Source organism: Salvelinus fontinalis, chromosome 15 (assembly GCF_029448725.1).
Source record: "Salvelinus fontinalis isolate EN_2023a chromosome 15, ASM2944872v1, whole genome shotgun sequence".
NCBI classification, from domain to species: Eukaryota; Metazoa; Chordata; class Actinopteri; order Salmoniformes; family Salmonidae; genus Salvelinus; species Salvelinus fontinalis.
In genome coordinates, this window is record NC_074679.1 from 18038318 (window position 1) to 18053370 (window position 15053).

Consider the following 15053-nt stretch of genomic DNA (forward strand, 5'->3'; position numbering starts at 1 on the left):
GTCCTTTTTTTGTAGGGTCGTTTCACGTTTGCAGCTACAGTAGTTATGTTATTATTAGGTGCGAAATGCTAGGCAAATTAAAGTTTGGAACCTTTTTGACTAGGCCACGAAATGAAAAGCATTCTCCGCATGCCCCGAAACGATGTCTATTTTTGTGGATAATCATGTCGGTTGGCATGGCTTGTGATGCATTACCGCCACCACCTGGACTGGAGTTTTTTTGTTTTGACTAACTGACATCCTGTAGGCTTCATTTGTTTCTTGTTAATATATTAAGTCAAAAGTTGCTTAGGTATAGAGCCCAAAATATCTTGACTTCATGATCCAATATTTACAAGAGAGAGAGAGAGATGGCCCAGCAGTGTTGTATACATAACCACACAAAGATGAACAAAAACACACCCCAACATCGCTAACACGTTTCATACAAAAACTTTATTGGAATTTTTGCATAACTCTACAACTCAACTTGACATCTACACACATTCGGACAGAGCTAGCCATAGAGTTAAAGTGCTCAATCTTTATTTTTTATTTTTTTAGGAAAGCTGTGATGTGTACAGAGAGAACAGACATAGACTTACAGCAAGAGGATTAGGTAGAACAAATAGTCCCTCATTCCGTGTAGCAAATCCTGGTCTTGGAATCAGGGTTGGGGTCAATTCCTGTCAATTCAGGAAGAACACAGAAATTCCAATTCTCTGTCATGATTTTCAATTTGGAATTGAAATTTTGTTTACTTTCTGAATTTGCTGGAATTGAAAAGGAATTGATTATTTGCTTTGGACATGTAGGTTAAATGTAGCCAATCATTGATATTGATCAATGAATCCCTCAACATTCCGTGAGGTGACCAGACCAGTAGTCAGACAATTGAGGTGCTTGGTTGGAACTAAACCATGCAATATCTGGACACTCGAGGACCAGGGTTTAGGTTATGATTGTGGGTAAGGGCAACTTCTACCATGACAGCAGGCAGGAGAGCTTTGGAGACTGAAGGGGAATGAGTGAGAGTGAGGAGGCAACTGGGAAAAGCACAGTCAATCACACAAGTGGGCACGGAACAAGGATATTTGGGTGTTTGACATGCAAAAATATGCTACTTTGCTCAGGAACACACTACAGACAGACAGGCAGACACAGACAGAGAGAAGAACGTGTTGCATCTTGAGGTGCCCAGTGGACACGTCTTTGAGGTGCAACTCAGTGTGGTGAAGCACCATGGGTAAAGTGTTAGGCATCAGGTGGAAAAACACCAAAGAAGAACTCCAGAGATTGACAGTGTCCTGACACACACACACGCACACGCACACACACACACAGGAGCAGCATTGTATTACAAAGACACACAATAGCAGCAGCAGCAGTCTGAGGTGACTGATGAGTGACAGGCATGGTTTAAGGTACCTCTGGACTGATGAGGTAGGCTGGGTTAAAGGCAAGGGAGGGTTTAGTGTACATTGGAGTGTGTGTGTGTGTGTGTGTGTGTGTGTGTGTGTGTGTGTGTGTGTGTGTGTGTGTGTGTGTGTGTGTGTGTGTGTGTGTGTGTGTGTGTGTGTGTGTGTAGGTTTGCGTGTGTGTTTGTTCACAGGTAAGGCTGTGGGTAGGGGTGAGCTAGGCTGAGAGATTTTGAGGGGTTGTGAGAAAATCCCCTGATGACCATAATGGAGAAGACTACTGCAGTTTTATGTGTGTGAGTGAGAGAGGGATACAGAAAGACAGAAAGACAGGAGAAACACAAGTAAACACAAGCACAATCTTTCCCATATTATCAATTTTCCTTTTTTCCCCCTCCCCAGTGTATTCCTCCCCCTCCCCAGTGTATTCCTCCCCCTCCCCAGTGTATTCCTCCTCCTCCCCCAGTATATTCCTGCTCCTCCCCAGTGTATTCCTCCTCCTCCCCAGTGTATTCCTCCTCCTCCCCAGTGTATTCCTCCTCCTCCCCAGTGTATTCCTCCTCCTCCCCAGTGTATTCCTGCTCCTCCCCAGTGTATTCCTCCTCCCAGTGTATTCCTCCTCCTCCCCAGTGTATTCTTCCAGTAGTCCTTTCTTCCAGTGTTAGGGGTACAGATCGTCTGTTGCTTCACACAGCGCTTGTCAATAGCAAAGACTTCGGATACACCCCCCCCTCCCATCCCCTTTAAAAAGTCCCCCACATTCCTCTGCTTAGCTCGGAAGCAGCAGCAAAATGAGCACTACTCCAACCTCCATCCGTCCTTCCCTATTTTTCCCTAACTTTGTGAATCACAAATCGATCCCTAGCAACTATTCCCTACGCACTCCTGAAGCAATACAGCCCCAAAACAATTTCACCTATCATATCATAAGACAAGTTTAAGGAATGACCTTATTATTGAACCCTATTCATCCTTACTGACCTACAGGAGTGCCTAGGAAGTCGGGCCTAGGCAGTGATCTCTCCTAGCTTCTATAGTTTCTCTCCACCAGGTGGGAGTATAGTGCCGTTTAACGTACTGCACTACAAGTACACACACGCTCATATGTTCAGCAGTACTCACAGCCAATCTTGACAGTATAAAAATTATAATAGTCTTGTTTCACAACCACAGCAAAAGAGCACCGTAACACACACAGAGTGGCCCCGTGTGGCTCAGTTGGTAGAGCATGGCGCTTGCAACGCCAGGGTTGTGGGTTCGTTTCCCACGGGGGGCCAGTACAAAAAAAGTATGAATGTATGTACTTGTAAGTCGCTCTGGATAAGAGCGTCTGCTAAATGACTTAAATGTAAATGTAAAGTAGACCTTATCAGCTCATCTCTGCGTCTGTTGGTGTGTATCAGAGTACACACACAACCCCCCTCATTCAGAGTGGGCTGGCTTTCTGGCCATGAAGCCATTCCCTCCATAGAGTCCAATCCAAGTCCAACTGACTGATTGACGGTTAGCATCTCGCTACTTAGCAACCTCTGTGAAAAGCTGTCCAGGAGTGATCCATCTGTCAGTCAAACTGAAGGCCCCACTTCCTCTCTCACACATTCCTCCTGAATGGGAGCGACCTGTGTGTATGTCAAAGGTGGGGAGCGGGACAACTGACAACTTCCTGTTCAGCAGTGATGACATCATTTCCTGTTTCCGGTCAGGCGCTGGCTCCATTGTCACCATTATTAGTGACGCGGCCGAAGCTCGTCCCGTGGGTGATAAGGGTGGGTGGGGCCACGGAGAGATCACACTGGCTGCTGTGCTGTGATTGGGCATCTAGTCCGTGGAGGCTGCTGTGAGTGGACAGCAGGTGGTCGTGGCGGGGCGTGCTGCCGTGGGGGGGTAGAGTGCGCTCCTCGCCGCCTCGGTAACTACAGGGGGTGTAGCTGGGCGTAGGGGAAAAAGAAGGGGGGGAGACGTTAGTTCAGTAGTTCATAACTTAATGTACAACACACACATCCACACCAACAGGTATGCCAGCTGTGCGCTCTAATCTACAGCCAGGTGATTTTATCTCAGGTATAGAACTAATAACAGATAGACTAGCAGCTGTCTACAGAAAAGGATCTCTTGAAGTGCCATAACTACAATAGGCTTTGGAAAGCCTGAATCTAGTTTCATCATGTATTCATCTTTGAATATAAAAACGTCTCATATATAGTGGCATCCCGTAGCCAACCCTCTCTCCCTCCTTTCCACCTTCTCTCTCACTCTCCTACCGTCCGTCTCGGGAGCAATGTAGACTGCCATGGTAACTGGTCTTGCTGTGCACACTGCCAGCCTTGCTGCGGGTGGAGGAGGCGTGGCCCAGTGAGTGGATTGGTCTGCGTTCATCAGGGGCGTGTCTGGGGTCGTCAGGCTCGTCCAGGATAGCCAGGTGAGTGGAGGAGGCGTGGCTCAGTGAGTGGATTGGTCTGCGGTCATCAGGGGTGTGTCTGGGGTCGTCAGGCTCGTCCAGGATGGCCAGGTGAGTGGAGGAGGCGTGGGTGGAGGTGCCCTGGGGGAGGAGGATTAGGAATGAAAAACAATTAGTGATATCATATTATATTACATTATGAATTATGGTTAGGGCTATGTTTTATGACAAGGTCATGGTGCCAGTCATACCTGGGTGGAGGTTCCCCGTGATTTCCTGATGATGGGGGTGTGGGGGTTCCTCAGTAGAGACTGGGCAAAGTCTGGCTCCTGGAGCACCTGTCTGCTCTCATTCACCCCACTACTGCGGAGGGAGGAGTGCAGGGAGAGAGGAGGAAGTGGGTGAGAGGGGTAAAGGGGTGAAGGGGGAGGGAGTGAGAGGGGGAGGGAGGGAGGGAGAGAGAGGGGGAGGGAGGGAGAGTGGGAGGGAGGGGAAGAGAGAGGCATGGGAGGGCAGGAAATGAGTGGAAGGGGAGGGAGGGGAGGAGAGAGGGAGGGGCATGGGAGGGCAGGCAATGAGTGGAAGGGGAGGGAGGGGAGGATGAAGTGAGAGGGGGAGGGAGGGAAAGGGGGAGGGAGGAAGGGGAGGGGAGGGGAGAGGAGAGAGGGAGGGAGGGAGAAGGGCAAGCCAAAAGAAAGGGGATGGGGGAGAGAAGGGAAAGAAAGGGAGTGATACACAGAAGAGGGCAGGGAGAGAGGGAAGGCAGAAGGGTGAGAGAATTGCAGAGAGGAGATGGAGATATGGAGGAGTGGGAGGGAGGAGAGATTGATGGGGTGTGCGGAGGAGGAGGGTGTTGTTGAGGGTGGGAGAACAGGCACAGAAAATAACCTAATCACCATGGAGACCGGGTTATGGGAAGTGTGTGTGTCAGGAGGGAGGGAATGACGAGGCTTTTAATGACATTCCACATTCAAATGTTGGTCAAATTGCTCATTTGAATATTTTCTGCAATTTATGAAGCTAGCGAGTGGTTCTACATTACTAAGTATTGAAATTACCGGCTTGAAATGAGAAATACACAAACATTAAAATACACGCGCAGACATGAGCACACACTCTCTCGCTTTCTCTCTCCTGGCTTACTCTTTGTTTCTGCGTCTGTGTAGGAAGCTGGCCCATTCGAAGCAGGTCTTCTTGCTGCCCACCCAGAAAACTGAGGGAATCCCCACCACCAGCATCATCAGGTACTTAATGAGGAACAGGGCCAGGTCTGGACGACTGGTCTGCTCAACCTAGACAGAGAAAGAGGGGTTGAGGGAGTGAGTCCAGAATCATCTGCTATTTCATCAAAACAACTATTCAACCTAACACACAGCGAAAGAGGGAGGACAGAGAGGAGAGTAAGATGGTGTGTGTCCTCTTCCTCATACTGCACAGCTCACTGCCCACAGACAGTCCTCCCTTCTGCTCTACTCCACATGCCAGCACAGTGACTGTGTGTGTGTCTGTCTGTGTGTATGTGTGCACACAGAGACAGCGAGAAAGGCTAGCTACCTGTAGTCTAAAACAGGGCTCTCCAACCCTGTTCCTGGAGACTACTGTACCGTAGGTTTTCACTTCACTACAAAACCTACACGAGGGTAGCTCTCCAGGAACAGGCTTGGAGAGCCCTGGAATAAAACCACAACTTTCTCTTGTGGCCACAAATAACATCACTAAAATGTGCCACTGACAAACACACACACACAAACAAACAACACACACACACACACACATATCGACCTCCGGGAGAGCGATCGATAACATGGGAGTAAAATGTGAATTCCAGAGTGACTATGGGATGCAGAGAGGGTCACTGCACAGGGAGGACACACACGTCAGAGAAACCTGAGCACTAGCACCTGCTCGTACCACATATTCCACATACACACCAACACATTCACACACTCATCACTGCTCATATTACTTTCATTCATTTCATTCAACTTTATACTATGAAAGAGAGAAAGAGAGACAGAGAGAGAGACAGATGTAGAGAGAGACAGAGAGAGAGATAGAGAGAGATAGACGTGTGTGTACTATTGCAGCTGTAATGTCTACCAGTGGAGGCTGGTGAGGGGAGGACGCTCATAATAATGGCTGGAACAGAGTGAATGGAATGGCATCAAACACATGGAAACCAAGTGTTTGCTGTATTTGATACCATTCCAAATATTCCGCTCCAGCCATTACCATGAGCCCATCCTCCCAAATGAAGGTGCCACCAACTTCCTGTGATGTCCATCCTTCTCAACATTTCTAATAACGTACAGTCTCTCTATTGCAGTGGCAGACACACATCCACTTTTAACTGATATATGGCCGGGAAGATGAAAGGCTTTCGTCACCTGGTAATCTGTGTGCGGTGTGTGGTTGGTGTGTGTATGTGTGTGTATGTGTCGAACAGAGACCGTGTGTAAGCACAGATGTTATAATTAAGCAATAAGGCCTGAAGGAAAAACCCTTGAATGAGCAGGTGTGTCCAAACTTTTGTCTGGTACTGTATATCATTGTTTTCCATCAGAAAACTTGAGGGGTCAAATAAAACCACGAGTTGGGCTGCCAATTGGGCTGCCAGTTGGGTTGCCAGTTGGGTTGCCAGTTGGGCGGCCAGTTGGGTTGCCAGTTGGGCGGCCAGTTGGGCGGCCAGTTGGGTTGCCAGTTGGGCCGCCAGTTGGGCCGCCAGTTGGGTTGCCAGTTGGGCCGCCAGTTGTGCAGGCAGTTGTGCAGGCAGTTGTGCAGGCAGTTGGGCAGGCAGTTGGGCAGGCAGTTGGGTCGGCAGTTGGGCAGGCAGTTGGGTCGCCAGTTGTGCAGCCAGTTGGGCAGCCAGTTGGGCCGCCAGTTGGGCCGCCAGTTGGGCCGCCAGTTGGGCCGCCAGTTGAGCAGCCAGTTGGGCCGCCAGTTGGGTCGCCAGTTGGGCAGGCAGTTGGGCAACTAGTTGGGGAACCCTGCCAAAACTCTTTGCGCCACTATTTAACAAGGGACCAGCTTCTGCATTCAGAATGACTGGGAGTGAATGGTAGCCGTACAGAAAGTTTGGCATCAAAGTGAAAAGTAAACACAATCGTACTGAATTTCAGCTAACTACTCAGCGAACACATACTATAACTGTCATTCTGTTCATAAAAAATAGAAGAATCTACAGCCAAGTTATTACTGGATTTCCTGATTGCTGGTCATATTATCAAGGCTAATCCTGTAGAATCCAGCAACAGCGCTGGTTCCATGAATTTGTTTATTTTCTAACGCTTCAGCATGGAATTATTACGTTGTCTTTACCTTCCCATTTTCAACCTAGAAGCAAAGCAGGAAGTCAAATCAGTACAATGAAGTACAATATGTGCTGTGGTTTGTTGATTCCAATCATTTGAATGAACATTCTACATTACCATGGAATTTATTGCATCCCAATACCAGGCAGCCATTGCGAGTGTATCCATGAGTTTACCAGCCAAATTGCCAGGATTAGAGGTTCCAAACCTGTTCTATTCATTCCTGTTCAATGTGTGCTAGTGCTGCACCTTGCTTGCAGCTTTTTATGTGTGCTCGTTTGCTACAACACCTTGCTTTCCACTTGGCAAAACTGGTGGAATCAACGTTGTTTCCACCTCATTTCAACCACCAAAATAATCGATGTGATGATGTTGAATCGGCGTGAAAAACTGATTGGTTGGATCAAATGAGATGGTAACATTTTTTGTTGATTTTACATTCAATTCATGTTAGTTGAAAAATCTACCAAATGTAAATCAAAACTAGATATTGAACTGACATCTGTGCCCAGTGGGTTGTTTCAGCAAGGAGCAACACAGTTTCGTCACGTTGTTACCACAGAAACGGACTCAACCACACGAATGCCCGGCCGTCCTGTCTTCAGTCAGCAGTTCGTTACCAAAAATGTTTTACGGTTACATGGTGATTGTGCCAGCTCTATCTAACAAACAAACAAACAAACAAACAAACAAACAAACACACACAAACAAACAAACAAACAAACACACAAACAAACACAAACACACACACACACACACACACACACACACACACACACACACACACACACACACACACACACACACACACACACACACACACCAGGTGCTTAATAATTAAGAGGGAGCACTACAAAGCCTCCAGAGTGGAGGAAACTTAATGCCGTGCAGTTGGGTTGGGCAGAGTAACGTTACAATGTGTGGGTTACAGAAAACGAACTAGAGGGACTGGTAATAGGAGCAGTAAACTAGCACACAGAGAGAGAGAGAGAGAGATAGAGACAAAGCGACAGAGAGAGACAGAGATGGATAGAGACAGAGAGAGAAAGAGACAGATACAGAAACAGATAGAGAGAGACAGAGACAGATAGAGAGACAGAGCGAGAGAGAAAGAGAGACAAAGAGACAGAGAGAGACAGAGACAGATAGAGAGACAGAGAGCGAGAGAGAAAAATACCTCTAAACCTACAGTGACTTCAATATGAATTCAAACCCATTTACTTTTTCCACATTTTGTTGTTTTACTGCCCGATTTTAAAATGTATTATATTGAGATTTTTCATCACTGGCCTATGCACAAAACCCCATCATGTCAAAGTAGAATTATGTTTTTAGAAATTGTTAAATATAAATGAAAAGTTCAAATGTCTTGAGTCAGTACAATGCATTCGGGAAAGTATTCAGACCCCTTGACTTATTCCACATTTTGTTAAGTTACAGCCGTATTCTAAAATTGATTAAATAAATAAAAATCATCATCAATCGACACACAATACCCCATAATGACAAAGCGAAAACAGGTTTCAGAAATGTTAGAAATATTTACATACAGTTGAAGTCGGAAGTTTACATACACTTAGGTTGGAGTCATTAAAGCTTGTTTTTCAACCACTCCACACATTTCATGTTAACAAACTATAGTTTTGGCAAGTCGGTTAGGACATCTACTTTGTGCATGACACAAGTAATTTTTCCAACAATTGTTTACAGACAGATTATTTCACTTATAATTCACTGTATCACAATTCCAGTGGGTCAGAAGTTTACATACACTAAGTTGACTGTGCCTTTAAACAGCGTGGAAAATTCCAGAAAAGGATGTCATCACTTTAGAAGCTTCTGATGAGCTAATTGACATCATTTGAGTCATTTGGAGGTGTACCTGTGGATGTAATTCAAGGCCTACCTTTAAATTCAGGGCCTCTTTGCTTGACATCCTGGGAAAATCAAAAGAAATCAGCCAAGACCTCAGAAAAAAATTGTAGACCTCCAGAAGTCTGGTTCATCCTTGGGAGCAATTTCCAAACGCCTGAAGGTACCACGTTCATCTGTACAAACAAGAGTGCGAAAGTATAAACACCATGGGACCACGCAGCTGTCATACCGCTCAGGAAGGAGACACGTTCTGTCTCCTAGAGATGAACGTACTTTGGTGCGAAAAGTGCAAATCAATTCCAGAACAACAGCAAAGAACCTTGTGAAGACGCTGGAGGAAACAGGTACAAAAGTATCTATATCCACAGTAAAACGATTCCTATCTCGACATAACCTGAAAGGCCACTCAGCAAGGAAGAAGCAACTGCTCAAAAACCACCATAAAAAAGCCAGACTACAGTTTACAACTGCACATTGGTAAAAGATCATACTTTTTGGAGAAATGTCCTCTGGTCTGATGAAACCAAAATAGAACTGTTTGGCCATAATGACCATTGTTATGTTTGGAGGAAAAAGGGGAATGCTTGCAAGCCGAAGAACACCATCCCAACCGTGAAGCACGGGGGTGGCAGCAACATGTTGTGGGGGTGCTTTGCTGCAGGAGGGAATGGTGCACTTCACAAAATAGATGGCATCATGAGGTGGGGAAATGATGAAGCAACATCTCAAGACATCAGTCAGGAAGTTAAAGCTTGGTAGCAAATGGGTCTTCCAAATGGACAATGACCCCAAGCATACTTCCAAAGTTGTGGCAAAATGGCTTAAGGACAACAAAGTCAAGGTATTGGAGTGGCCATCACAAAGCCCTGACCTCAATCCCATAGAAAATTTGTGGGCACAACTGAAAAAGCGTGTGCGAGCAAGGAGGCCTACAAACCTGACTCAGTTACACCAGCTCTGTCAGGAGGAATGAGCCAAAATTCACCCAACTTATTGCGGCAAGATTGTGGAAGGCTACCTGAAATGTTTGACCCAAGTTAAACAATATAAAGGCAATGCTACCAAATACTAATTGAGTGTATGTAAACGTCTGACCCACTGGGAATGTGATAAAATAAATAAAAGCTGAAATAAATCATTCTCTCTACTATTATTCTGACATTTCACATTCTTAAAATACAGTGGTGATCCTAACTGACCTAAGACAGGGATTTTTTACTAGGATTAAATGTCAGGAATTGTGAAAAACTGACTTTAAATGTATTTGGCTAAGGTGTATGTAAACTTCCGACTTCAACTGTAAGTATTCAGACCGTTTTCTATGAGACTCGAAATTGAGCTCAGGTGCATCCTGTTTGCCGTTGATCATCCTTCAGATGTTTCTACAACTTGATTGGAGTCCACCTGTGGTAAATTCAATTGATTGGACATGGTTTGGAAAGGCACGCACCTGTCTTTATAATGTCCCACAGTCAGAGCAAAAACCAAGCCATGAGGTGAAGGAACTGTCCGTAGAGCCCTGAGACAGGATTGTGTCGAGGCACAGATCTGGGGAAAGGTACCAAAACATCTATGCAGCCTTGAAGGTCCACAAGAACACATTGGCCTCCGTCATTCATAACTGGAAGAATTTTGGAACCACCAAGACTCTTCCTAGAGCTGACTGCCCGGCCAAACTTAGCAATCGTGGGAGAAGGGCCTTGGTCAGGGAGGTAACCGAGAACCCGATGGTCACTCTGACAGAGCTCCAGAGTTCCTCTGTGGAGATGGGAGAAGCTTACAGAAGGACAACCATCTCTGCAGCACTCCACCAATCAGACCTTTATGGTAGAATGGCCAGACAGAAGCCACTCCTCAGTAAAAGGCACATGACAGCCCGCTTGGAGTTTGCCAAAAGGCACCTAAAGGACTCTCAGACCATGAGAAACAAAATTCTCTGGTCTGACGAAACCAATATTCACTTTTTGGCCTGAATGCCAAGCGTCACATCTGGAGGAAACCAGGCACTGCTCATCACCTGGCACCATCCCTACGGTGAAGCATGGTGATTGCAGCATCATGCTGTGGAGATGTTTTTCAGCAGCAGGGACTGGGATACTAGTCAGGATCGAGGCAAAGAAGAATGGATCAAAGTACAGAGAGATCCTTGATGAAAACCTGCTCCAGAGCGCTCAGGACATCAGACTGGGGCGAAGGTTCACCTTCCAATAGTACAATGACCCTAAGCACACAGCCAGTGGTTTCGGGACAAGTCTCTGAATGTTCTTGAGTGGCCCATTCAGAGACTTGAACCCGATCGGTCATCTCTGGAGAGAACTGAAAATAGCTGAGCAGCGACGCTCCCCATCCAACCTGACAGATCTTGAGAGGATCTGCAGAGAAGAATGGGAGAAACTCCCGAAATACAGGTGTGCCAAGCTTGTAGTGTCATACCCAAGAAGACGTGAGGTTGTAATTGCTGCCAAAGGTGCTTCAACAAAGTACTGAGTAAAGTGTCTGAATACTTATGTAAATTTGATATTTAAGTTATATATTTTTTTTGCTTTGTCATTATGGGGTATTGTGTGTAGATTGATGAGTGGAAAAAAACGATTAAATCCATTTTAGAATAAGGCTGTAATGTAACAAAATGTGGAAAAGGTGAAGGAGTCTGAATACTTTCCGAATGCACTGTAAGTCTTCAACTCCTTTGTTATGACAAGCCTAAATAACTCAAGGAGTAAAAATTTGCTTAAAAAGGCACATAATAAATTGCATGGACTCACTCTGTGAGCAATAATAGTGTTTAACATGATCTTTGATGACTACCTCAACACTGTACCCCAAACATACAATTATCTGTAAGGTCCCTCAGTCGAGCAGTGAATTTCAAACACAGACTCAACTACAAAGACCAGGGAGGTTACCAGTGTCTCGCAAAGAAGTGCACCTATGTAAAATGTGGCAAGGCAATTCACTTTCTGTCCTGAAGACAAAGTGTTATGTTTGAGGCAAATCCAATACAACACATTATGGAAGACCACTCTCCAGTGGTGGTTGCATCATGTTATGGGTATGCTTGTAATCGTTAAGTACTGGGGAGTTTCTCAGGATAAAAAAGAAACAGAACGGAACACCTGACGCTGAAAGATTAATTCACTTTTCAGCAGCACAATAACCTAAAACACAAGGCCAAATCTACACTGGAGTTGCTTACCAAGAGTTACAGTTTTAACTTAAATCTACTTCAAAATATATGGCAAGACCTGAAAAAGCCTGTCTGCCCCTGAACAAGGCAGTTAACCCACTGTTCCTTGGGTAGATCGTTATTGTAAATAATAATTTGTTCTTAACTAGCTTGCCTAGTTTTTTTGAGTTTTTTTATTTCACCTTTATTTACATCTTTATTTCACCTTTAAATGTGGAATAAGTCCAGGGGTATGAATACTTTCTGAACTGTACACCTACCTGGAAGGGACAGGGTATGTGGTAGTCTCTGCAGTGCTCCTGTACCCAGGTGGTCTCCCAGACAGACCTGTAGCTGTGTTCATACAGGTAGCAGGAGATGACCGTAAGCAGGGGCACCAGGTAAAGCACAGAGAACACCCCGATACGGATCATAAACTTCACCAGCTTGTCCTGGTTCTCCTTCTCCAGAGGGATCTCCATACGTACACGGTTCAGCGCCACGATCCCCGTCAGAAGCAGAGACACACCCACCTAGAGGCAGATATATAGGGATTAGACTAGGTTCGAGAACAATCTTCAGATATCGATTATGTATTGATTCAAGGGGCCATCTTCAAATATTGATAATGTATTGATTCAAGGGGCCATCACATGTATGTTAGTGATGCATAGGTCAGATTCTAAAGGCTTCTACACATCTATCCAACAGCCAACCCAACCGTCTATGGACGTTTGTTGAAAGAATCTGCCCCTTGTGTAATCTCAGTTGTTCGCCACTAGACATTCTCCATCGTAGTTGGTCCAGATTTAACACGTAGAATCAGCCACGGACAGTTGGTCTGAGTTGGGGAAAAACTACCCAATGCAAGATGGATAATTAATTTGCTGTAGTTAGACAGAGGTGTAAAAGCCTTTAGAATAACTCTCCTTTCTAGAACATAAAACACTCACCGCCACGTTGAGGCAGAGCGGTGCCAGCAGGAACCAGCGCAGCGCCATGACATCGTAGAGGCCCACGAAGCACACACCACTCACGCCATCGCCCTCGATCTTGTTGAGGGCCAGCAGGGCCACGGTGAGGCAGCCGGGCAGGCCCCAGGCACAGGCGTGAAAGAGAAGGGCCTTCTTCTCGATGGCCTCGCTGCCCCACTTGGGCACGGCCGCCAGGAACCAGGTGATGGTGAGGATAACCCACCACACACTGCCCGCCATAGTGAAGAAGTAGAGCACCATGAACAGCAGCGTGCACGCCTGGAGGGGGGGACATTGAAAATATCTCACACTTGCATCCTATCATTGCTACCTTCTTTGAAATGTCACAGAGTAAAGCGGCTAATCAATAAATCACTAAGACAACAGACGGGGATGTCTCACCTTGTTGTGGGAGCCCTGTGTGATGGTGGCCGCCCGGTACTGGGTGGGGCTTGCCGGGTTGCAAGCCACCCTGTCCTCCAATAGGAAGCCCAGGAAGAACACAAGCGACACCATCATGTAGCAAGCGGCGTAGAAGATGATTGGCCGCTCCGGGTAGCGGAACCTCGTGACGTCGATGAGGAAGGTGAGGAAGGTGAAGAGTGTCGCCGAGAGACAGACGATGGAGACCACGCCAATGAAGTAGCGGGCGAAGGTGAGCTCCGGGCGCTGGAAGTACATGTTGGGGCAGGGGGGTGAGCACTCCCTCACGCCCAGGAACGAGTAGCCCAGGTCGGGTTCCATTTTGAGCTTCCGGGGGCACCAGAAGCCAAAATCCCTCTGGACAGACATGGGAGAGATATCGGTGGGATTTGCACTGGTCTGGAGGTCCACCGCACGAGGGTAGGGCTCGTCACAGTCTGGGAACCTGGGGGCAGGAGGGGGAGAGAGAGAGATTATAAAAAATAGTTAAGTTTAGGTGGTAAGAGGGATTGTAATGTTTGAGTTGAGAACCAGTCAGGGTTCAAGGTTCAGGCTCTACATGGAAATCAGATTAGGGTTGTGATGATGGTGATACTGGGCTATGGACAGTTTAAGATTTCTCCAACAATTTAAGAGTAAGTTCAGGTTAAAGTAATCTCAGGCTAAATTCAGGTTAAAGTAAGCTCAGGCTAAGTTCAGGTTAAGTAGGCTCAGGGTAAGTTCAGGTTAAAATAGGCTCAGAGTAAGTTCAGGTTAAAGTAGGCTGAGGCTAATTTCAGGTTAAAGTAGGCTCATGGTAAATTCAGGTTAAAGTAGGCTCAGGGGTAAGTTTAGGTTAAAGTAGGCTCATGGTAAGTTCAGGTTAAAGTAGGCTCAGGGGTAAGTTCAGGTTAAAGTAGGCTCAGGGGTATGTTTAGGTTAAAGTAGGCTCATGGTAAGTTCAGGTTAAAGTAGGCTCATGGTAAGTTCAGGTTAAAGTAAGCTCAGGGGTAAGTTCAGGTTAAAGTAGGCTCATGGTAAGTTCAGGTTAAAGTAGGCTCAGGGTAAGTTTAGGTTAAAGTAGGCTCATGGTAAGTTCAGGTTAAAGTAAGCTCAGGGGTAAGTTCAGGTTAAAGTAGGCTCATGGTAAGTTCAGGTTAAAGTAGGCTCAGGATAAGTTTAGGTTAAAGTAGGCTCATGGTAAGTTCAGGTTAAAGTAGGCTCAGGGGTAAGTTCAGGTTAAAGTAGACTCAGGGTAAGTTCAGGACACAGTGTTGTGTAAAGCCAACCCAGAAACAGTCCCATACATACCTGCTACACTCTGTCTCGTCTGGCCAGGTCACCCCAAACATCTCCATGAGTTTGTGGCAGTCTCTCTTGGCGCGGTGGCACAGGGCTCGGCAGGGCATGGACACCCGGCCATACTCCATACAGACTGGAGCGTAGAGGGCACACAGGAACATCCTCAGGTCCTCCGAACACTGCAGGTTCACCATGGGGTGGAAGGGCTGAAGGAGGAAATGAGAGAGG

General features: G+C 46.3%; 1 protein-coding gene across 2 annotated transcripts in view; it reads right to left on the minus strand.

The window, feature by feature from the left end:
- Window positions 1–416: 416 nt before the first annotated feature.
- LOC129811498 (frizzled-3-like) overlaps window positions 417–15053 on the minus strand; it is a 36952-nt gene continuing 22315 nt past the window's right edge. For both annotated transcript variants that reach the window (XM_055862856.1, XM_055862855.1), the window contains 8 exons: window positions 14835–15031; window positions 13524–13989; window positions 13101–13400; window positions 12429–12680; window positions 4939–5087; window positions 4047–4158; window positions 3659–3936; window positions 417–3325 (listed from right to left, as the gene is read on the minus strand). In XM_055862856.1, the coding sequence (XP_055718831.1) occupies window positions 3097–3325; window positions 3659–3936; window positions 4047–4158; window positions 4939–5087; window positions 12429–12680; window positions 13101–13400; window positions 13524–13989; window positions 14835–15031 (1983 nt within the window). In that variant the 3' untranslated portion in view covers window positions 417–3096. The remainder of the gene's footprint in view (window positions 3326–3658; window positions 3937–4046; window positions 4159–4938; window positions 5088–12428; window positions 12681–13100; window positions 13401–13523; window positions 13990–14834; window positions 15032–15053) is intronic.